Source organism: Daucus carota, chromosome 6 (assembly GCF_001625215.2).
Source record: "Daucus carota subsp. sativus chromosome 6, DH1 v3.0, whole genome shotgun sequence".
Lineage (NCBI taxonomy): Eukaryota > Viridiplantae > Streptophyta > Magnoliopsida > Apiales > Apiaceae > Daucus > Daucus carota.
This window is the reverse complement of record NC_030386.2, coordinates 25369250-25394920: the sequence shown is the minus strand read 5'-3', so window position 1 is coordinate 25394920 and position 25671 is coordinate 25369250. Positions and strand designations below refer to the sequence as shown.

Sequence of the window (25671 nt, the reverse complement as noted above, 5' to 3'; positions counted from 1 at the left end):
TGAGCTATTGACCATTCAACCACTCGTTACATCTCAGTTCAAAAGCTGAACCAAGCATCACAGCCCCATATAATTACGCATTTGAATCTACAAGGCACATTCCTTGAGACTCCTATTGCATCTGCACCATAATTAAGTCTATAGAAATTTTCATAAATTCAAATTTGAGCAAGTTTTACCTAGTTAAAATCAGAATTTATGTAGCGCATTGCCCACAAGGACACAAACCCATAGGATAACATTTAACAAGTCAAGAACAAATAAAGGGAAATCATCTTGAGGTGGTTTTATAGTACTCTAAAACAAAAACTGCTAGCTTCCCTGCGAAGATGGAGTGTAGGACATGAGTAGATAAACACTGCTGTTGTAATGCAGGCAGCACCGGTGAGAACCTTCTTCAGATAGCTGACCATATGAACTTGAATCCCCGCGACATATTTCTCCAATACAGAATGATCCAGCCAATGGGACATCAGGAAAATTCTCCAAGAAAGGAGAGCTTCCTAATTTAGCTTTTCCAAGTGGCTTGCCACGCCTAGTGCAAGAAAATATAACGCCACCAAAGATTGTCATTTTTTCGCTATTAGCAGGTCTAATCCTCTGACCATCAGAATTCCCGACATCACAACTTATCTTCAAATCTCTAAATTTGTCGGAGACTTGTCTAAGAGAAGAAGATGTCATATGAGAATCTGCCTTAAAGAAACGGAAACAATCACCAGTTTCAATATCAGCACCACTATCAACAACCAGGTCCTCCTTGTCAACCCTAGGAAAACAAACAAATGATACACTTCAGTTCAAACACTTGCAAAAACTACAGGCCCGTCAACATAATATTCATGACATGGTAGACGTTGCTAGTAAAATATTGATAGAATTCAAGCATTTGTAATAATATTTGGAAGGGAATGACATTTAAGAAGTGATTGAACAGTTCAATGCCAACACAAGAAAACAACTCAGCACTTAACCCTTTCATTTTCATGTGCTTTGCGTAATTGAATGAGATGAACTGACGCTTACCTACTGGTCTAGCGTCTAAGAGCATATCCAAGAGCCTCTTTATTCAAGCTCTTAAGTGAAGCCATGCATAAATTAGAGCTCGAAGAGACTCTTCAAAACCTTAAGAGCCCATTCTCCCTCCTCTCTTTTAAAGCCACAACTTGGCTCTCAACTTATCTTCCCCCCACTCCGTTTTAAATTAGATGTCTATTTTCGAAATCACACACTTTAAAAAAAATGAATGTTTATAAATTAATTACATAAAATGATCATAATATGTGGAATGAGATTATCTGGGGTAGAATTGATTTTAAATTAGATGTCTATTTTCGAAATCACACACTTTAAAAAAAATGAATGTTTATAAATTAATTACATAAAATGATCATAATATGTGGAATGAGATTATCTGGGTTAGAATTGACTTTGTAAATATAATTTTACATTGAAACTTGAAGTGAAGTGGACAACTAAATTGAAACAAATTTTTTTCTTAAAAATGGACATGTAAATACGGAGGGAGTATTATTACTAAAACACCGCTCACTTATTTATTGTCCACGTGTCACTTTCTCATACCTTTGCCAATAAATGCTATACATGAGCAAAAAAATTCTATACATGCATCTAACTTATTCCATGTATCTTTAATTATTATATATACATCCATATTAGATTACAAAATAATAAATTTCTTAAAAATTTCTTTTCCATATATATCTTTAAAATGTGAATGTAATAATTGGATGAGACAGAGAAATAATAATTAGCATATTTAATAATAAAAATAGTTCTAAGAATATGGGAAAATATTATATTTGTATATTTTTTTCAAATTTTCTTCTAAAATATATTCAGTGGTAGCAAGAGGAGTTAAAACTGAACATACTACAACCTAGAAAGGGAAAAATATGTTGCACTTTTTGAACAATAAATAATTTTATGTTGAAAAAGAATATAATGAGAAATTTTGAATCTTATAAATATTTTTATAAAACGTAATATATATACACAATCTGATTATTAAATTCAACAAAATGAATTAGTACTATAATGTGTATAATACTATATATTTAAGTATTATCATATCTAAATTTTAATAATAATTATTTTGTAGTAAATATCCATTATATTTAAGTATAATCATATTAATTTCAGACATTTGATTTTTCATAAATTTAATATTTAAAATATTGATTATATTATATAGTTAACATCGAAATTAAATTATAAATCATAAAATTCAGATTGAATATATGGTCATACTTAATAACTGAATATATTTTATTTATACTGTTTATAATTCATATATGCAACGTGCAACATGATTCACTCCTGACTTTTCAAAATAGTCCTATTTCAATTAATCTAAGAAAATTAATGCATTGTCTCTAAAATTTAATGAACTCTACATTTTTAATATTTACATAATTTTTACTAATTTTAAAAATATTTAATATTTATTAAATAATTTATTCCGAATTTTAAATTGAATTTTGAATACCGAAAGATAATAGTTAAACAAAAATTTATCATATCAAGTTAAGTTATATATATATGTGTGTGTAATTAATTTAATTGGATTTTAATTTATGTAGCATACTATAGTGTTGTCTCCAATTATAATATAATTACTTGTGTTTTGTTTAGAAAATATTATATAATATATTAATATTTAATTTTAATATATAATTGACTCATACCTCGCTCTTTTCTCAATCGGCTAAATCAATTTACTTTCAAATTTTTAATAAAAATATTAATTCCATGAATATATAAGAAGACATTATTAATAAAAATGTTATAGATCATATGGTCACCAAAATATTTTAAACACGTAGAATTATAAAAACAGAGAAAGTTTAGATAATTACCCGTGGACTGCATGAAATATTTGGGATGATAACCATTTTACTTCTTCAAACCCAGCAATGTCCTTTCTTTTCTTCACAATCCCTATATAAGCATCAAATAGAAGTCGATTTCCAATCTGCCACAGAACCAGCAATCTTATAAAATATAGCATATAACCAAAAGACGAACTTGATAGGCTAGAAATATCCAAATGAGAAAGGTATAAATCATGTTTAATCTGAAGGAGAACTATAATAATCACCATTATAGACACGCAAAAGTTAGGTTCTGGATCCTAATTTTCCAAAAAGAGTATATCGGAGAAGTTCAATTCAAACTAAGATATTAAGTACTAACCCTAGACAAAAGCATCAACTATCTGAAAATATATAAAAAAAGTGAATTACAATGAAGCACTTCTAGATAAATATCTAGCAATGAGAATATTATTTAACATGCAAACCATATTGTCATAAAAATTAACTAACAAAATTACAGTATAATGGCTCTGAAATTATCATCAAGATAGAGATATACTCCGAAAATGTTCCGAACAGTTTGCTCATCAAGGTTCTGATCTGAATTTTCCCTTCTCGCAGTGAGTTTTGTCCAATAAACACTGCTTTCATTTACAGAAGTCACTTCATATTTGTGACCTACAGGTACTAAGCCAGCAGATAAAGCAGCATGCAGCTTAATATCACCTATGCCTGCTCAAGCCCAGAAAAAAGAGCACAATTTTAAAAACTAATGAGTAAACTAGAACAATAAATAGAACAACACTTTTAAATATATAGTCAATATAATATTCATACAAACTACAGACTGATGGTTCAGGGAGAAAAAAATTATAGTGTCATAGAAAACTGGAAACACCAATCACACATGGGTAATGTAATCACTACATTACAAAACAAAACCATTGTACTATTCTTGAACTTCCATTGGAATATATATGTACTATATACAAAGCTTTTATTGAGAGCAACTAAATGCTTAAAGGCAGAGTTCGATTGAGTGTTGTAAGTGTAAAAATCACGACAGAAACCAACAATTATGGTCTAAGTTGATATTTAAGAAAGTATCTTATTTGATTTATTCCTCGCAACTCTTACCAGCACTTCATGGATTATCAACCTAATATACCATTTCATTTTATAAGATGTGCAAAACAATCAGTAAATCAACTTAAGAAACAAACTGCACAAACATGATTACACGATGAAATTTTCAATCAGTCAATTATTGATGGACTAGAATTTCCTTATCAGGTACAAGTCTATGAATCCCTGAACTTCAACATATGTAAATATTTAACTGGTTGAAGTATTATATATAGGCTGTACCAGGAGGCTTATTCGGATCTTGCATGAATAGTAGGGCAACAGCAACCATAAAAAGAGGTTGCCTTTTTCTCTTAGATCTCTTGTTCATAACATCATTTCCACATAAAAACTCTCCACAGAGATCACCAACAATGACAGTCTCTGGAGGCATGGAATAATCTGCACAAATGCAAATATAACTCAAAAAGAAATATGAATAAAATTGTATGTCTAATTAACAGAATAAATAATTTTGTAAGGGTTTGTCAATGTGGAAAATGCTCGAGCAATAAATTTAAGCTGAGAGAGTCTAAAACAGTTAGAGTGGGGTGGGGGAATATAAATATTTGATAATATATAACTTATATATTATGATTTAATAGAAGGTGGATTTTGATAGGGAACAATAAAAACGAAACGGGAGAGTAACACAATTTAATAATCAGGTAATCTTAACTTAGTATAAAGGACAAGAAGATTTATCCAATCAACTGCTCACCGAAAACACATCTATTACGTCTCATTATATGTAATTACATTAAGTAAAAAGCCCTTAGCACATATGATAAAAAATAATTTAGAGCTGAAGTGAAGAAGAGAATAAACACCCAAAGAGGATGAATATAATATATCCCTAGTGTTGTATGATATGTTTAATGAATATAATTTCTTCCTTGGTTCCTGTTCCCTAGTAAGTATAAAAAAAAATCCGAAAATTAATTGAACTTGTCGATTCAAAGAGTATTAGAAGTAAACTAATGAACACTGTACACTTTCAACATCAGTATATATATATCTTAAGCAGATCAGATATGAACACACAAATATGGCACAATTGACATATCAAATGAAAAAAACTTCTGCAAACTAAAAATATTTAAAACTCACCCATTTTTCGCAGAAGATTATCTGAATCCATACTCTCATCCTATGACAACATTTTAGAAGTAAGAACATATATGTGTGTGACCTTCTAAGTAATTAATTACTAATGTCGAAGTATATCAACTTACTGTAAATAATATCATCCCAATTGGTGCCTTGCATCCTGAAACAGATGTAACGCATTCACTAATATCTTCCAAAAATTCATCCACAAATGGAACCTACAAATTAAATTTGCTAAAATTAATCTTCAAAACATTAACTTATACAACATACTTTCGATATTTAATCTATATAAGAATTATAATTCAGGTATTCCACCCAGTAACACAATTATTGGATGTTACAAGTTAGTCTTAGAAGAAGAAATGGAACAAACACAGAATTTAACCCCTTCTAATGAAATGCGGTGTTACCATCTTTGACTGAAAGAGTGGGACTGCTGCAACTTTCAATCCCGGTAAAAAACCAACAGTCAAACAAATGACTCGCCTCTGACGGACAGCACTGTCATCATCATCAAAACTGACCGAAGACGAATCATTTTGATCAACATATACTTGCCACTGAAGCTGAAACAAGGAGTACATGTAACATAAGAATACCAACAAAATTCAATAAAAAAACAATTTCGAAATTATATTAGACCTCTTTAAATTCATTCGTAATAGCATCCCTTCCAATTAGTCCAGTAGGTGCTGTGTAAATGATTGGAATGGTTGATCCTAACTTCTTAGTAATCTGCACAATAACAAGTTGTCCATTATCCAAGTACATAACGAATTATCATAAAGTCAACTATATGCAGCCTAGAAATAGCCATACCAACTGACGAGCCTCTTCTAAATCGGGAGAAGTGACGGTCACAATTGCAAAATGAGGTCGAATCAGCTCTGCAAATACCTTGTTGAACACCTCTTCAACTGCTTCCTAAACCAGTTTCAAAATAATAAAGTCATATCCGGTACAAACCATATAAAAAGGATCACCATATAATTACACACGAAAACGTCATTTGCTTAATCGCTAATTATGCATAAATTAGATAATATTAGAGAGAGAGAGAGAGAGGTACCTGGAGAGAAGGATTGCTAGAGAGAGCAGAGGAGAGTTTGGGAGTGCAGAGGACAGTGTCACAGAGATCATCACCTAAGGCATCGATGCTGCTGACATTCATTTTGCCCTCTTTCCTTGCCATCTTTGCTACACTGTTATTTTCTTGCTTACCGTAGTTCCGTTTTTATAGTAACGATTACGATTTGAAATTACTTCCTCCGTCCTGCAAAAATGATATTCATATGACTTGTTACATCCATGCAAGAATTAAGGAAAATGCTAGTCTAGACTCTAGAGTGCAACTCCGACTGTCAGCTAACTCCTTAATTCATCTAATAGATTACAACTTATTATTTCATTTAGCAAAAAAAGATTACCGTTTATTTCATGTAATTGTTTATTTTCTTTTTTTAATTGTTTATTATTCTGTTTAGTTCACTTCTTAATACCTGACCTGACGTCACATTATGTGTCTTTTGCTAAAGGACAACCGCACCTATTCAAAATGTTTAAGTAATTCACTACTTAAAGTAAGTTTGGTTAGAAAATGAAAATTTGAGTCATATTTTCAATATGTTCTTGATAAAATTTAAGAAATTGATAATTGGAAGCTGTTTATTGGTATAAGGACTTAAATTTTATGTTTGGGATTGGACATTTTCTTCATGAAATTCATAAATAAATTTAGTTGAAATGACCAGTCTGAAATGAGTTATGTGGCTGTTTGAGTTGTAAAAAACTCAAATACCACATCGATTTGATAATGATAGGTTGGTTGGTTTTATAGATATCACATGAAGTTTAGTGCACTGTTATGTGGATGTGCAAGATATTATCATGTGCCTCGTGTGGGCACACACGTGTGCCGCCGTCTCCTCCTCACAACGACTCGATCTAGGGGTGACCTAGATGAGAAATTTTATTATCTAATGGAATTAAACGAGAAATATTAATTATATTAATATGAATATTACAAAAATTGAAAAAATTAGCAGCCTATTTGGTAATCAACAGAAATGAGATTCGTAACAATTATATTAATGTGAATATTACAAAACTGAAAAAAAACAAGTAATTATATTCATGTGAATATTACAAAAATTAAAATACCTAGTACAAAAATTAAAATACCTAGCAGCCTATTTGGTATCTGGTGTTTGAGAGATTTGTGACAGTTTTGTGAAATTTGGTAATCAACAAAGATAAGGTTTGTGACTGAGAGATTTGTGAAATTTGGTAATCAATAAAGATAAGGTTTGTGACTGGAATCAAGATATGTGACTGTGATTTTGTTGTCAGAGTTACGTACCCTGTAATAATAGGGTTCAAGCCATACATAGTTCTTTCATGCCAAAAAACCTAAGTCGATTAGGAACAAGGTTCCTTGGATGAGCCCATAGCCAAGACGGTGGCCCATGGCCTGGACGAGTCTTCTACTAAGACGGCTCCGATATATTCGGACCACACCATCAAGGGCCTTGACATGAGACACAATACCTCGATCCTAATCTAAATACGTCACGAATTCAGCATTATCCTTAATTATTGGAGGTAACACCTACTGCTACTTTTTTTTTATCATGGAAGGAGGCGCATGGTGTAGCCGTGATCATTCCTTAATGTGTATGGACAAGTCCTTACCCCCGATGAAAATAACCTACCAAAGTGTAAGGCAAGGTCTCCCCCTAAATTACCGGGACATATGATCATCTCTTTCCCCCAATGAGGATAACCCACCACAACACATGATCAAGATATGCTGTCATTCTCCGGAGGGCCTTCAACTAGAATCGTGATCACCTCAAGCCCCCCCAACGAGAATAACCCGGCAGAATACATGGTGGAGTACTATTGTAGATCACGTCGGATGGGCTCCGGACGCCAATATCTTAATATTCCCCCAAGGGGTAAATGCTAGAATCTATATTTTTTTTTACGATATACATGATATTATTTAATTTAATTTATTATTTTTTAATAAAATAAACTAATACGACTTCATAAATATAATTGCTCATTAATTTGTGGGTCCTTTCTTTGACATCTATGTTATTAAAACTAGGGATAATTTCTCACGTCCCTCAACTATAGGCTGTTTATTATCTAGGTCCCTATCCTATTTTTTGTAATAATACAATCCTTAAACTTTCAAACTTTTCTGATTCGGATTCTTCCGTTAAAAGTCAACTAACATCCGTTAGTCAATGTTTACATGGCAAACACAAAAAATTAAAATTAAAACAATAATAGCTGACTCATCACAACAGAATTTTGTTTTCCCCAAATATGAACAGGCTAGGGCTAGGGATTTAAATTGAATCTGAGAATTCATATGTAATCAAAGTATTGATGAATTTCTGAAGTTAAGTTGTGTTGGAAAGAAGGGGAAGAGTGGGGCTGGTCGGAGCTCTCGTCGGTGACGACGGAGGCTCCCGGTGGTGTTAAATGGAGGAAGGTCAGGGAGGGAAGAAACGGTGAAAGGAGGGAGGCGAGGGAGCCACCGTCGACCGCGATGACGGGGTTCTCGCGGAGGAAGAAAGTGCCGAAGGAGGGGGGGAGTACAACAGGCGAGGAAGATGAGCTGTGTGTTGTGATTGTGATGAGGTTGTTGTGGCCCTTGTGGGTAATGGTGTCGAGGGTCGGTAAAACCGCCAACCATGGCGGAGTCTGGAGAGAGGGGGAGGGGGAGGGGGGCGAGAGAGCGGGAGGGGCGGCAGACCGCCAGAAAACTTTCCGGTTGGCAGCGGTGGTGAAGAATGAAGGAGGGGTGAGAGAGAGAGGAGAAATGGGGAAGAAGGGTGAGTTGGAGAGGATGAGGTGCTTACACGGAATAAATGTATTTTCGACTTATTTGTAAATTTGCCACATCAGCAAAACGTAACGGACGTTCATAAAAATTTAAAAGAAGGACTTTGATAGGAAAAATTCAAAAGTTCAATTACTTATCTATTTTTATTTATAGACCAGGGACCTAGAGAAAAAAGTGCCAAAAATTTAGGGACGTTAAAATTAATTTGCCCTTAAAACTAAGACAATCTTTTAATTTATTTTATAGATAACAAAGTGAACAACCACCTATTGTGTTTCTCATCTTGCTTAATATATGATATTTTCATTACTATAATTAATTAGTGTAAAATTTTCATTTCCGATAATAATATTTTAAAAACAAAATATTTAAAAATAAATGTGTATTTGAAACAAAACGTAAATTTAGTGAATATATCAAAGTTCTACTATGATAGTAAAATATCTTAAGTTCATCTAAATAATCCAGTCAAGCACTTAGACAATATTAAAATAGTGTGCTTTCTACAACAATACTATATCTAAAGTTTGGGGTTGACTTTAGGTGGAATTTGGTGTTGTATTTGGCATGGGTATTGGAATGGTGCTTCGAGGAAGGGGAATTATGCGTGTTTTTTGGTGTTGAACAAATTAGATTCTCTATAATTTTTATTATGGAAAAACAAATGACTCAATTCACAACAAGACAACTAGACACGACAATTTTTTACACGACACGAAAATTTAGTATTTGTGTTTGCATTTTGAGTACACAACACGGAAAATACACGAAGAACACGAAATACACGATCGAGATGTATTGTCAAATTTGTGTTTACCCCTCGAGAACACGACATGTCACGAGGTTCACGAAATAAATAAATAAATATTATAATATAATTCAAATTCAATTTTTATGACATATTTTATATAGAAAATATAATTTATTATATTCAAAATATAACCTCATAAATTGTGAGGTGTCTAAGTGTGAGTCTCGTGATAGTCAAACAAGTCAATTTACTTAACAATATACTAAAAAACACAGAAATACATGACAGATAGACCCGTCAATTTTTGACACAATACTAATGTACACGATATAAATATATTTATCTAAATAAATAAGCATATTTTCATGTAGAGAATATATATATATATATATATATATATATATATATATATATATATATATATATATATATATATATATATATATATTACGGAATCATATGCAAATATAAAGATTTAATATATATTTAATAACATAACACATAAAAATGTATTAAAATATACTTTAACTAAATTTTATTATTATACTTACATTAAATTATGTACACGAAAAATACAGAAAAAATACATGACACGTTTCGAAATAGATATGGGTTTGCGTTTGGTACACGAATTCTAAACGGGTTGGATATGAGATTCACTTTACACAGGACACGAAAATACACGACATGAAAGTAAATAACACGAACGATTTGTGAGGTCTAAAGACAAAAATCAATCAACTAAGCATATATATAATTGTAGATCTACAGAGATACACTATACAAGTCATTGCACATAGATAAATAAAATTTTATTTCATGAAATCGACGTATATACATAGTAAGATACAACCGGCTATACGTAGAAGGAAAGAATTAATTGCCTAAAAACATGAAGAAGGAAAGAAATACCACCTCAATTGATTGATGAAATCGAAGAAGGAACGGAAATGATGATGGATTGATCTTCGCCTATTATATCGCTCTTCACTCCTTAGTCCTCAAATGTGATGCCGCGATATGTTTCTAAATTTTTTAGGGTTTTTTTTGTTAAGAGATATATTCGACTAGTGGTTTAGCTTAAATGTTATTAAGTATTAATCCAATAAAATACTAATGTTAGTCCAATAAGGTAAGATAATATAATATATAGGAGCCCAGCCCATATTATATTACAGGTTCGGTTGGGCTGGACAAAAAATAATCAAAATCCCTAACCGACTTATTAGATTTGGGTTAGATGATTATTAACCCAATTTTTTTTTATGTTGGGTTATGAAACCATGGGCACCCCAATTACAATCTTCTCTAATTTTTAAAAACTAGCTTCATAGCCCGTGCGAGGCACGGGCATGCTCTAATTAATCATGGTTCAATTGTTTTATTTATTTTCATATAATTTTTATGTATTATGTGGATAATAAGAGAATAAAGTTTTAACTATGTTCTAGTTAACTTTATCTAGATATTGTTTCTATACAATAGAAAATCATTTTGTCATGTGTTGTTGATAGGGATCAGTAGTAGTGTGTATCCTGTTTGAGTTTAATCTTGACTTAACAGTGGGGAAAGTTATTATCAGTAGTATTATTTCAATTGTGTACTTGACTTTGTATCATCTAGTTCTTAGTAGCTACAGCTAGAACCTTTAATAAGTAGTTGGGAGCTGCACTATTATTTTTCCCAGCTGTTTGGGTTTGTAAACAGCCTATATATACCCCTGTATCAGCTTCTTATAAAGGCAGACTTTGACTATATATAAAACTCTTCTCTGAATATTGATAATGTATCAATTTGGGAATAGCTTGGGGTAGAGATTGTTCTGCAGTTCAATCTCCTGAGGGTTTATAATCACTGTTCTAATTGTGTTTATCATAATCTTTTTATTGTTATCTTATTCTTATAATTGTGTTGCGTCAAATTGGCATCAGAGCTAAAATTCTGGTTGTTATCATTATTAAAGGTCATCATACTGTTACTGTTCATCCGCTGTCATATACATCCTATTCATCCGCTGTTATATTCACCATGATTTCTATCCAAACCTGACCATTGCTACATAATCCACAGACCTACTTTCAGTCAGTGAATACTGTTCATCTTTACTAAAAATCAGTCACATAGCACCCTAGTGTCACCACCGTGGCACCACCAAATTCCACCACTTCAGGTGCTGCCCAGGAACCTACAAAACTGCACCTTTCTTATCTTTTAAAACCCTTTAAACACTCAGTTTCAGTTCTCACAACACCATATATACACTCACTAATTTGAAACAAGCGTCATACCCACGATTGCTCACCAAAGCAGAAAGGAGTATAGGTCTGGCAAAGGAAGAAATAGAGAGGGGCTGCAAGGATATAACAATCTGAGAAGATCATTGAGTCATCACTGTCGTCCTGCAACAGAACTTTATTGTGCTATGGCTGTTCATTTCACTGGACATCTACACGACACATTCTTCGTTGTGCTGAAACGAAACAAGGGAGGTAACCTATACCCTGTTTGGATATTCTAGTAGTCTTAATCAAATTTTTTCAACTTTCATGTTCTTGACATCACTATCAACCATTTCCTTTCCCAAAATCTAGCAATCCACTTTGTTTTTTTTCCTGTCCTTGCTAATTTAACCATGTTCATATTATGAGTTTTATCTAAATACCCACCACTGCATCTAATATCAGTTTGGTTGATTTAAAAAAAAAGATTTACATTTTAATTCTAGGACTTAATATTCATGTGTTAGGAATTTTAATTCATAGTTTGGTATTTAGCCTTCTTTTACATTTGCATGACTTTATTTGCTTAGTTTGCACAATATTCCATGTTAGTTGCATATACATGTCTTCTTTATTATATTTCCAGAACTAGTGATAGCATTAGTGGTCGACTATAATATAGTTGTTTACTTTAAATTTCTATCATATCTCAGCTGTGCATTTAGTCATATCATGGTCATCACTCGTAGCGGAACCGATAGCAACTCACAAGACCCACCTCATGAACCTCCAGAGCCAACTTTAGCTCAATTGTTACAGAGTATCCAAGTCCTCACAACGTCTATGAATGATAAGTTTGAAAGCTTAAGTAATCGAGTCGAGGCTTTAGAGATTGCAAACAACGCTAGGAATCTAAATGTTGAACCAAACATTGATGATGTCCATAGAGATATAGTTCCACCTCGACGTCAAAATGTTGAGGCTATTATTCCTTGACATATGGGAGGACATGGGGGAGGTAGAAATCAAAGGGAACCCCCTAGACATCATGACAACTATAGGAACGATCCACCTGAATATGACGATCATTATGATTATAATGAGTGTCGAGACGAGGGATACCGTAATTATAGAAATCATGATAGGTATGGGGAAAAGATGATGTGCTCAAAATTAAGATAGATGCCCCAGAGTTTGATGGGAGATTTGATCCCGATGTTTTCTCTGATTGGTTATCTTGTATGGATAAATTCTTTGATTGGCATATGATGAGTGACGAGCGTATGGTAAGATTCGCCAAAATGAAGCTTGTAAAGCAAGCTAACATCTTTTGGGGTAGTATTGAGAGAGACCTAGAGCGTACGAGACAGCCTCCGGTTAGGCATTGGGCTGAGATGAAGATGCGAGCTTAAAGAGAGTACTCGTATGAGCATTATTAAATTCAAAAATGGGTTACGACCTTAGCTCAAACGACAAATGATGAATACTCAAATCAACACTATTGATGATGTTTTTCAGGTCGCATTAGAGCATGAGTATCGACTCAAGGAATTCTCCCAACAGAGAGGGCTATCCTATTCAAGGCAGCCTATGAGTCGAGCTCTACCACAAAGTTAGACTATCCCCACATCTCAGGGAGCTAGTAGTAGTATGAGTGTTCCTACTAGAGACCCTGCGAGAGCTCAGACTCCAGGGTCATCCTCTCGATTTAAAAACACGGAGACATGTTTTACGTGTCACGAGCCCGAACATAAGTCTTTCGAGTGTCCAAAGAAAAGATTAAATCTTCTTGAGAATTATGGAGAGGATGATGAGTTGTTCGAGGGTGACCTAGAGAGAGCCCATAACACCGATGATGAGGACGCTTTGCGAGACCTAGAGGAGACAAAAAGACATGTAGGTGTTATGCAATGCTTGTTTACCAACTCGAAAGAGGATGATTAGAAGAGGACTTCCATATTTCACACCTTTAGTAGAGTTGACGGAGTAACGTCAAAGGTCATTATCGATGGGGGGAGTTGTTTAAATGTGGTTGCACAATCTGCAGTTGCTCGATCAAAGTTAAAAGGGGAGCCACATCCTCATCCTTATAGTGTAGCCTGGGTCAACAAGACATCTATTCATGTGACACACATGTGTCTTGTTCCGATACATCTCAAGGGCTATGAGGAGAGTATATGGTGCAATGTCCACCCCATGGATGTTTCTCATATTCTTTTAGGACGACCTTGGTTGTATGACCGTAATGTGACTCACTATGGTAGACATAACACATATGTGTTTACACACAATGGGAAGATCACATTGCTTCCTAGTTTCTAGAGAGGCGAGAGACATTCATGACATGGGTGGTATTGAGATTCCTAGTGATGTTCAACAAATTCTTGACGAATTTGTTAATATCATGCCCGTGAGCTGCCTGAGGGATTGCCACCTCTCAGAGATATCCACAATGCTATAGACTTTATCCCCGAATCCTCTTTACCTAACCTACCACACTATAGGATGAATCCTTCTGAGCATATTGAGATGAGGCGACAAGTAGATGAATTGATTAGGAAAGGATTTGTGCGAGAGAGCCTTGGCCGATGTGCAGTACCAGCCTTGTTCACATCTAAGGCAGATGGTAGTCTGAGGATGTGTTGCGACAGTCGAGCTATCAACAAGATCACTGTCAAGTATAGGTTTCCCATTCCTAGACTTGATGACATGTTAGACATGATTGTTGGAGCTCAGTATTTTACTAAGATCGACTTACGGAGTGGATATCATCAGATACGTGTTAGGGAAGGAGATGAATGGAAAACTGCCTTTAAGACGGCCGATGGACTTTATGAATGGTTAGTTCTGCCTTTTGGGCTATCCAATGCACCCTGCACATTCAAGAGAGTCATGAACCAAGTGCTTCGTCCGGTTATTGGCAAATTCGTTGTAGTGTATTTTGATGATATCCTCATCTACAGTCTCACACGGGAGGAGCACTTGTCACACTTGGATCAGGTTCTAACACTTCTCTTAAATGAGAAGTTGTATGTGAACTTGAAAAAGTGCTCTTTTGTGCAACATTCAGTCATATTCCTTGGATTTGTAGTCTCCAAGGATGGAGTTTCTACAGACCCAGAGAAGGTAAAGGCAATTCGAGAATGGCCAGAGCCTTCGACTATCCATGAGGTTCGTAGTTTTCATGGATTAGCTACATTCGATAGGCGGTTCATTAGGGGTTACGCTACCATCATGGCTCCCATCACTGATAGTATGAAGAAAGGGGAGTTTGTGTGGTCTAAATCGGCTGTGAAAGCCTTTGGTGAGATTAAGGAGAGGTTGACCCATGCTCCAGTTCTCGTTTTACCAGATTTTGGTAAGGTGTTTGAGGTCACATGTGATGCTTCGGGAGTGGGAATAGGTGGTGTGTTAAGTCAAGGTGGCCTTCCTATAGCTTTTTTCAGTGAAAAGCTTAACGAGGCCAAGAAGAAGTATACCACCTATGATAGGGAGTTTTATGCTGTAGTTCAAGCGCTTAGGTATTGGCGGCATTATCTGTTGCCCAAGGAGTTTGTTCTTTATTCTGATCACCAGGCACTTCAATATATCAACTCCCAGAAAAAGCTAAATCATAGACACGCCAAGTGGTTTGAGTTTGTTCAGGAGTACACCTTTGTACTCAGACATTGCAAAGTTACCGAGAATAAAGTTGCTGACGCACTTAGTAGAGTGACCCTTATTCTCAACACTATGTCGAGGTCGTAGGATTCACACATATGATTCGGGACTATCCTTCGTGTCACGACTTTGGACAGATTTATGCTAGCTTACAGGATCCTAGTTCACCACCTTCCATGGATTATTGTATTCACGATGGATACTTATTTCGCGGGATCCATTTGTGTCTTCCTAATACATCTTTGAGAGAGTATTTCGTGAGAGAGTTACATGCGGGAGGTTTAGCTGGTCACTTTGGTCGAGATAACACCATTGCTATTGTTGAGGATAGGTTCTTTTGGCCTAGTTTGAAGAGGATGTTGCTCGTATAGTCGCAGAGTGTCGTACTTGCCAAACGGCTAAGGGTAGGAAACAAAATACAGGTTTATACACTCCTCTTCCAGTTCCCCATGTTCCATGGGAAGATGTTAGCATGGACTTTGTTTTAGGATTGCCCAGGACTCGTAAGAGTCATGATTCGGTCTTTGTTGTAGTTGATCATTTCACTAAGATGGCTCATTTTATTCCGTGCAGCAAGACTGACAATGCTGCTCATATTGCCTCGATCTTCTTTAGTGAGATAGTGAGGATACATGGTGTTCCCTTGAGTATAGTATCTGACAGAGATGTTAAGTTTGTGAGTTATTTATGGAAATTACTCGGTACTAGTCTTAAGTTCTCTACAGCCTATCATCCCGAGACCAATGGACAGACTGAGATCGTTAATAGGAGTCTAGGTGATTTAATTAGGTGTCTTGTAGGTGAACATGTGTCTTCATGGGATAGGGTTTTACATACGGCCGAGTTTGCGTATAATAGCTCTGTTAATAGGTCTACAGGAGTCGGTCCTTTTCAGGCTTACATTGGTCGTCAGCCGAGGAAACCTATAGATTTGGTTCCCCTTCCCCCTGCATATAGGTCTAGCGAGTCTGCAGAGTCGATTGCACAATATTTTTAGGAAATATACATATTTTCAGGAATATACTTGTATAGTAATAGACCTTCTATTTAAAAATAAAAAAGGTCAAGCACAATAAATAATTTACCTTATTGAAAAATACTCCCTCTGTACCAGCAGGTTCTTTATGTTACTTTTTGGCACGCATTTGAGGTCCTATAAAGTATAGTTCCATAATATTTTTTTATTTTTTTCCCAAATTAAAGTTTGAGGTTTAAACTTTTATTCAAAAAAAATAATTAAAAAAATGTTATGAAACTATACTTTATAGGAGTCTTAAAATGTGTGCAAACAGTGAACATAAACAACATCCTGCGACGGAGGGAGTAAACAAATAATGTTTTATTTAATATTTATCGCTCACCTAATTAAATATTATAATATAAGTTATTATACTCCCTCCGTCCCCTTGAGTTGTATATGCAGGGGGAGCGTCCCGCATTTTAATGTTTTTCTAAAGTATAAATCTATAACTAGCATAAAAGCCCGTGCGAGGCACGGGGCTCTAGTTTTTGCTGTATTTTAAATAATATTCATATGTCATTATATTGTTCTTGTACGGACCTTGAGTTTGTATTATGTTTTAAATAATATCCGTGTGTCATCATATTGTTTCGAGCGTAACTATTACGTTTTACTTTTTGACAAAATATGTAAACATGAAAAATGTAATATATGCAAGCTAATAGCATTAATAGTAATAATAAGTACTATTCCCTCCATTCCATTTTATATGACCCTTATTTTTTTTTGATACATCTCTAAAATAATGAACTTACTATACTTACTATTTTTAAACACTACTTATCACTATTACACACACTACTTCTCTATTTTATACTCTTTTATATTAAATAAACACTATTACACTCACTACTTACCATCACTATCTCAAATCTATTATTAAATTTTGATATATTCCACCACTTTACCCACTTTCCAACTAAATTTCCTCTTTTTTACTACTTTTTTCTTAATCTCCGTGAAAGTCAAATAAGGTCACCTAAAATAGGACGAAGGGAGTATATTTTTAAAAAAAATTATAGATCAAAAACTACATTTGAACTGATATTTCTATATTCAAATTCGTTAGGATATAGAGACCATCATCATATTATCAATGTTCAAAATTATATTCGAAATTAATACTGAAATTTTAAATTTTAAATATATTATACCTCATTAAAAGAATCTGTAATTTATTGTTGAAATTATTAAATTATTTCAACTAATATACCATGATTTTGATAAAAACCTGTTTTTGATATGTGAATTACGATATCCTAAATCATGATTAAATGAAGATGTGTGGTCCGCGTTGCCCTACATTTATTTCTTCTTTTTTGAGCGTACGTTTGCATAATTATTAAAGTGATACATGATGGAGCAGATCATCAACACATTCTTTTTAGCATATGTTGCACACATTTTGTATAAATAAAAATTGAAACATGTGTTGTACGTAAAAAGACACGTACCTTATTTTATTATAAAAGTATCAATTGAACTACTAACCATATAATTGCATTTGCACCCCAAAAATTTCTGACACCTTTGATGTGTCTTATCCTTTTATTTTTCATATCAATTATATAGTACTTCAATGTATTATATTTTTATTGTTAATTTAAAAATATTTGATGAATATTACTTTGATACAGTATGTTATAACATTATCTCGTTATAAAATTTTAATTTTCTATAATTAGTTTTTTGAGCTTGTCTATTAAGACTTTTAATGATTTTTCATGTAATCGTTATAAAACAGATCTCAAACAAATGATTTTATGGAATTTCAAATAGCAAAAAGAGAGTAGATATGAGTTAGGCATCATGAAGTTCATAAAACCATAAAATATTTAGTTCAATTAGTCGTGTAGTTACTTTTTTAGCTTTGTGCAAACTCACATTTTTAATATTTTGATACTCGTATTTATTAGGAGTGATCAATGTGGTATATCATGTTCAATTGTTAAAGATCAAGTTATATATTCGATATTTTGAATCATGAAAAAACTATTCTTGTTCTAGTCCCGTTTAACCAGATATTAGTTTCACCGTATCGCATCAGATTATCCAGTTCAGAATTAATTATATTTTATTAGTTTAATTTGTAAATGATTAATTTAACTGTAGTTTGAATCATTTTATTTAACTGGTATGTTATATATTGGATGATGGCATATTAAAAATTATAATTTTAAGACTTTAATATATATAACTTAGGGTCGCGCTCAAGAGAGAACCACTCTTTAAAATAGAACCATAGAACCACTATGGTTCTGCTGCAGAACCCTAAATTTTAAATAAATTTTTAGGATCTAAATCTAAATACATGTTTTTTTCATGTTTTTTTATCGTTGTGTGTGTTCAAAAATAATTTAAAAATATAATACATAGATTTTGAAATTTTTTTTGTGAAGTTCTGCTGCAGAACTCGAACTAATACTTAAGTTCTGCTGTAGAACCCTTACCTAATAAGGTAAGGGTTCTATGGTTCTCTCTCTAATGGTTCTCTCTGGAACATGACCCATATAACTTATTTCTCTGTGTTATTTTATTTAACAAAGTAAAATTTATAACTCAAATCTTTTTAGTAGTTCTCGTAAACGCGTTTTATTATTATGTGGTTGACTTTTGATTAACAATATAAAATTTCCTTAAATTCACCTTCATATCACAAGTTATAGTATTTCAAATACATATATCATCAAAATTATATCATTTAGATATATTTTCCGACACCAAATTTGATGTATTGTCACTATCCTTATATCTATAATTTTTTTAAAAAAAGATTTAGTTACACATCAAATTCTGAATTCATAAGTTTAAAATAAAAAAATATTCTACATAGGAATATTCTTTCAGTCACCTTATTTCGTGTTCTCCAAAATAATGTAATCTCTTTGTAAATTGCCTTTTATAATAAAAGAAATTAATATGACATAGCCCATGTTGAAAGCCCATCAATTTTTCCTTTCAAAGATGCTCGCTTAAACCTCAGTTTTTGTACTTATTTCTCACATTCATGACTTAAAATTTCTATAATATTGTATCGGTGCTCGTTTAAACTATTAAGTTAGATTTGAATTCGAATACGAATTATATCTATTTTTTGAAATCCGAATCATGGCACGAACCCGATTATTCATTTTTTTTTAATTTTAAATTTATTTATGTAAATAATTAATTTATAGATATTAATCTATCATGTAAACAATATATGAGACTTAACTGAAATAATAACTCATCTCAAATAAATAAGATATTGAGACGAATATAAATACAAAAGTTTTAAAGTATGTGATTAATGCTTTTGAGTAATAAACTAATTGTTTGTGTAGCTCAAGTGGTTTGAGTGATGTATTTGTATTGGAGAGATCCCGAGTTCGAGCCTCATGAATAACATCTTTTTTAATATATATGAGAAGATGTTAGGTTCGGAGTTAGGCTCAGGTTCGGAGCTAGGTAATTTATTTGCTAAGGAGGGAGGCTTGACACGAACCTGTTGGGCTACTATATATATAAGTAGATTTTTTTAAACTATTTTTTTCCTGAAATAAAATTTAACTTTAGGAAAAGAAAATCTCAATAATAAGTTACAGAACCATATTTTATAGGAGAATCAAAGTGCGTGTCAAATAGTGAATGTATAGAACTGAATGGGACGGAGGGAGTATAACATATGTTATATTTTTTAAGTAAAGAAAACTTATATAGTAAAATATAATAATAAATAAATGTGATCACAAAGCAAATGGGAATTTTTTTTTAAAAAAAATAATAGGTTACATTTTTTGTAATGATATTTTTAATCCTTGACTCAGACTAAATAATAAAACAAAGAGATAAAGAAAATTTAGAAGATGTGATTTATATCCAAAATCTTAGTCCACTATGAAAATATTGGAACCTATTCTGAAAAAATAGAACCAGAACACGAAATTACTACTAATCAGAAGACAAGCTGAAAGTAAAAAAAGCAATAAAAACGTACTTTGTGTTTGCGAGCTAATAGCTTTCCCAACAATTTGTCTAGCAACTGAAATTCGTTGGCATATTGCACTGTCCACCGCTTTATAGCGGGCAGAAGTCTGAGAAGATAAAAAGTTAGTTAGACTTATGCGAGATGACTATTTAGAGATCATTAATGAACATTAGCACACATACATGAACCATCATAAGCCGACTCTAAGAGGTTAGGGTGGGCACAAATTTTCCGCCGCTGAATCATTAAGTTTTGAAGCCTCCCTTTAAAGCCATGTCATGCAAATTTTTATCTTAAGCATCAAATACTTTAAATATACTGTAAAGTAACTTTTGTAAGATATACAAGTGTAGTTAATCATAAAAGTGCCATTCTCCCAACATAATACAGTAGATGAAAATGAGAAGAATTGATTTGAACTCAACATAACCTAATCATATGAGCTCACCAGGACTGTCAAGTGAAGCTTTTACTTTCTTTAATTTCCACATTTTTATATTAGATATCCATATTTCCTAATCAAAGACATTAACTTTCTTATCAGTATCAACTGTCTTTAGCAGGTGTCCTGTTAACTAAATGTTCCTATAAGTTCTTTTGATACTCTGTCATTGTGGCATAGAAAGCTTTTTTTCAACATCCTTCATTCTTCGAAAGTGGAAAAGACGCAATACAACATGGAGTTTTGCCACCACCTGAAATCACCCTTAAGCAGTATAGTGAAATGGGCAAAACACAATTTCTAATATATATATATACTCCCTCCGTCCCTCTAGGTTGTTTACGTACACTGTTTGCATGTATTTTGAGGCTCCCATAAAGTATAGTTCCATAATCTTTTTTCAAAATTTTCTTTTTTTGAATAAAAGTTTATATATCAAATTTTTGTTTAGAGCAAAAAAAAATTAAAAATATATTATGAAACTATAATTTAAATGAGTGTTGAAAAACTTGCCAAAAAGTAACGTAAAGAAATGAGGGGGACAAAGGGAGTATGTATGTGTGTGTGTACATACATATATATATATATATATATATATATATATATATATATATATATATATAGGCTCATGATCAAATAGAAACCACTCTTAAAATAAAAACTAGAAACCAGTTTCCCTACCACTATTTATAACTACGGGTATCACTAATTTACACTGCACTAATCACTGTTTTTATACGGTATGTAAACAACGATTTATATTATCAAAATTGAGAAAATCTACTTATCTAAATTATTGATAATCGATTTTAAATGATTAATTTCATCTGTAGGAAGGTTCTTGATGGTAGGATGCCGCAAGAGAAGTTGTATGATGATGGTAAGTAGTCGTTAGTTTTGTAAGTTATGATGGAAAGTGTATGTGACTATTGGTGATGATAGACAATGGTGGCAAGTCATGAAAACGTTTGGTAATGGTGATAAGAGGTCCATTATTATGATTTGGGTGAAGATGATGGTCATATACGTTGCATATATGTGTGTGTATATATTTATATTCGCGAGATATGCTATATATAAATTAGTGATATGTTAGGTACAAATTAGTGATTTCTGTAGTTAAAAATAGTGATAAAAAACTGTTCAGAAACTGATTTTTAGTTTTTAGGCTAATTTGGTTTCTATTGCAGTAAGACTCTCTCTATATATATAGGCTCATGATCAAATAGAAACCACTCTTAAAATAAAAACTAGAAACCAGTTTCTCTACCACTATTTATAACTACGGGTATCACTAATTTATACTGCACTAATCACTGTTTTTATAGAGTATGTAAACAGCGATTTTTATTATCAAAATTGAGAAAATTTACTTATCTAAATTATTGATAATCGATTATAGATGATTAATTTCATCCGTAGAAAGGTTCTTGGTGGTAGGAAGCCGCAAGAGAAGTTGTATGATGATGGTAACTAGTCGTTAGTTTTGTAAGTTATGATGGAAAGTGTATGTGACTATTGGTGATGATAGACAATGGTGGCAAGTCATGAAAACGTTTGGTAATGGTGGTAAGAGGTCCATTATTACGATTTGGGTGAAGATGATGGTCATATACGTTGCATATATGTGTATATATATATATTTATATTCGCGAGATATGCTATATATAAATTAGTGATATGTTATGTACAAATTAGTGATTTCTGTAGTTAAAAATAGTGATAAAAAACTGTCGAGAAACTGGTTTTTAGTTTTTAGGCTAATTTGGTTTCTATTGGAGTAGGACTCTCTCTCTCTCTCTCTCTCTATATATATATATATATATATATATATATATTCCATATTAATGCAACTGTACTTGTGACTGTCGTTCTCCTTCAGTTCTTCCTACCCAACTTTATTGTTGCATTTCCCGAAGGATTAAAGGACATATTTTGCATTGTCGTTTCATGGGGGAAAAATCAATTTACATCTACCATTTATTCCAAGTTATAACGATAACAAAGTAAATAATACAACTCGAGCACATGCTATAATATACTCATGCATAAGGTAAAGAGAACTAATTAACAAAAAAAAAATCAGTGTGATTCCCACATCCCCATTTTGGCTTTTTAGTAATATCCTTCCCCAAGCCAGGGGTAGTAGAGATTTAAGGAACAACTTGTTAATACTCACTAGTAATTTTGATATCTACTCAAAGGCCCTACCATGGTGAAAGCTTCAATGTCCTTGTTCTGAACGAAAAGGTAAGAGAAATGTAGAAATTCCCACAAGATTCTATATATAGATGTTAAAAAAACTACATATTTTGCGTTTACTAAACCATCCTCGTCCAGTTTATCTAACTCAAGAACACATTTGTAACAGAAAAATGATATTACATAAATATGAGATTACCTAATAAAGTTCAACAATGACCAAAGGTGTGCCAAGTTGTTCTGCAGAGGTGTCCCAGTTGACACCCAGTTGACAGCAGCTTATTTTTAGCAGTCAAAAGGTTTAATTTTCTCAATATTTGCATTTAGAATTTTTGAGCATGTGTCCCAGCAATAAAAATGTGAGGTTACATTTACAGAAATTAATCATAAAAGAAAAAGATAAATATGAGGACAAAATAAAGAGATAAATTTACCTCGTCCACCACAATATATTTCCAACTATAATGTATCACTTTTAAAGCATGTCAAGACTGGGGTTTCTTCCTGGTAAACTAATAGTTACACCATCATACTAATAGTATACTCTCTTCTACATAATCTTTAACTTGTTGATCCATGTCTCTCAGGTAATAAACCATGGTGTATCAGAGAGTTTGATGAAAAATGTTATGGAGGGTTGCTATGAATTTTTCAATTTAACAGATGAAGAAAAGAAAGCGTATGAAGGGAGTGATGTGCTGGATCCAATAAGGTGCGGAACTAGTTTTAACACGGCCAAGGAGACGATCTTCTTTTGGAGGGACTTTCTAAAGGTTCTTGTGCATCCGGATTTTCATTTTCCTGACAAACCAAAAGGGTTCAGGTACTCTGTTCATCACCTTGCACTATTTCTTGCTTGTTAACTAATTTTTATAATACTCAACTTCCATCAACAAGAATTAGAGATATTCGCCAAAACGTACAAGTGATGCCTTCAACAAGGTCACAAATAGAACATATAAATTAATCATCAGAACTGGAATTATAAAATCTGTGTTGAGATAGTAAGCATTAATGATGCAGAGGTTCCTGTTCTGTAGTATAGTCTATATGTTCTGCACTTGTTGATCAGAAACGACAATAAAGCATGCATGAGTGATAATGCAAGGGGGGAAGTTTGGTAAAATGCAGTTGTCAAAAATGTGCCTGTGAAAAGTTTGAAGCTTACATATGTGGTCACGTTCAACGCATCTGGAAGCCTTATCTATATGGGCTGCAAACAAGAACCACAGCCGCAATACACTTATCAAGTTGGGAACAATTCTAGTTGTACTTCTCTACTGAGCCCGCAGTTTGCTCTGCACATGTGGATAACCTTAAGATGAGAAAGCGAGTTTTTTCTAATAATCAAGAACTGGACATCAGGACCAAACTAAAAACAAATTATTTATTAAATTAGATGTTCTATAGATAATTTTATGACGTTATGCAGTGAGCTTGCACTGGAGTATGTTGAAAGAATCCGAGAATAATTGCAGGGGAATTGCTAAGGGGAATATCAGTAAGCCTAGGACTGGAAGCGTCCTACATACATGACGTTTTAAATTTAGAATCCAGCTTACAAGTGTTTGTTGCAAATCTCTACCCGCCCTGCCCACAGCCTGAACTTGCATTAGGAATGCCGCCTCATTCTGATCACGGCCTCCTGAACATTCTCATAGAGAACGGCGTAGGGGGGTTGCAGCTGCTGCATAACGGAAAATGGGTCAATGTCAGAGCCCCTCCCAATTCATTTCTGGTCAATACTTGTGATCACCTCGAGGTATAAACAAAGTTTCCATAGCCTTCATTTTATACAACACTAATTCATGACAATTTCAAGTTACATATTGTCATCATTGTATTTGTGGTAGATACTGAGCAATGGGAGGTACAAGAGTGTAGTGCATCGAGCAGTGGTGAACAATGCGACTACAAGGCTATCGCTAGCCATAGCGAATGGTCCGTCTCTCGACACCATTGTGAGGCCAGCACCTGGTCTAACCGATGGTGCAAACAACCCACCAGCCTACACTCCAATGAAATACAAGGAGTATCTGCAGCTGCAGCAAGGAAACAAGCTTGATCAGAAGTCTGTCTTGGATCGGATCAGGCTACAAAAGGAGTGAATGCTGGAGAAAATAAAATGTTACTGTAAAAAATAAAGGCACTTATCACTGAGCCTGATGTTTCTTTGCTATGTTTCTCCATAATTTGGATTACTGTGAAGTGTGTAGGCACTAGCGGCTCAGCTGGCACTTCTAAATATGCTGTAATAATTTTTATAATAATTTTTCAATTTTTTTTAATAATTATTTTAGAAGAATACACACAAAAAGACAAACAGTCGCAGCGGCTAATTTTATTTTTCTGAGATGATACAGTACATGTGAACTTATATTTAAACTTCTGAGTTATGTGGGGATATATATATGTTGTAAAATTTGTAAAAAAACTATGATGCACAGTTAAAGTTTTTAATTCATGACAAATATT

General features: G+C 33.3%; 2 protein-coding genes across 2 annotated transcripts; one reads left to right on the top strand and one right to left on the bottom strand.

The window, feature by feature from the left end:
* Positions 1–101: 101 nt before the first annotated feature.
* Positions 102–23567, bottom strand: LOC108227297 (F-box/LRR-repeat protein At5g63520). Its single transcript, XM_064079186.1, has 12 exons — positions 23396–23567; positions 20562–20658; positions 6145–6348; positions 5895–5999; positions 5718–5810; positions 5486–5641; positions 5198–5290; positions 5073–5112; positions 4206–4364; positions 3397–3569; positions 2880–2995; positions 102–769 (listed from the first exon to the last, which is right to left on the bottom strand). The coding sequence occupies exons 3-12, from the start codon at positions 6265–6267 to the stop codon at positions 313–315; spliced, it is 1515 nt and encodes a 504-aa protein (XP_063935256.1). The 5' UTR covers positions 6268–6348; positions 20562–20658; positions 23396–23567; the 3' UTR covers positions 102–312.
* On the top strand, positions 21847–25487 carry LOC108227301 (2-oxoglutarate-dependent dioxygenase 19-like). Its single transcript, XM_064080153.1, is given in 6 exon segments — positions 21847–21874; positions 23678–23703; positions 23784–24019; positions 24629–24665; positions 24668–24958; positions 25050–25487. Coding segments are annotated over 6 exon segments (873 nt in total). The 3' UTR covers positions 25305–25487.
* Positions 25488–25671: the final 184 nt, after the last annotated feature.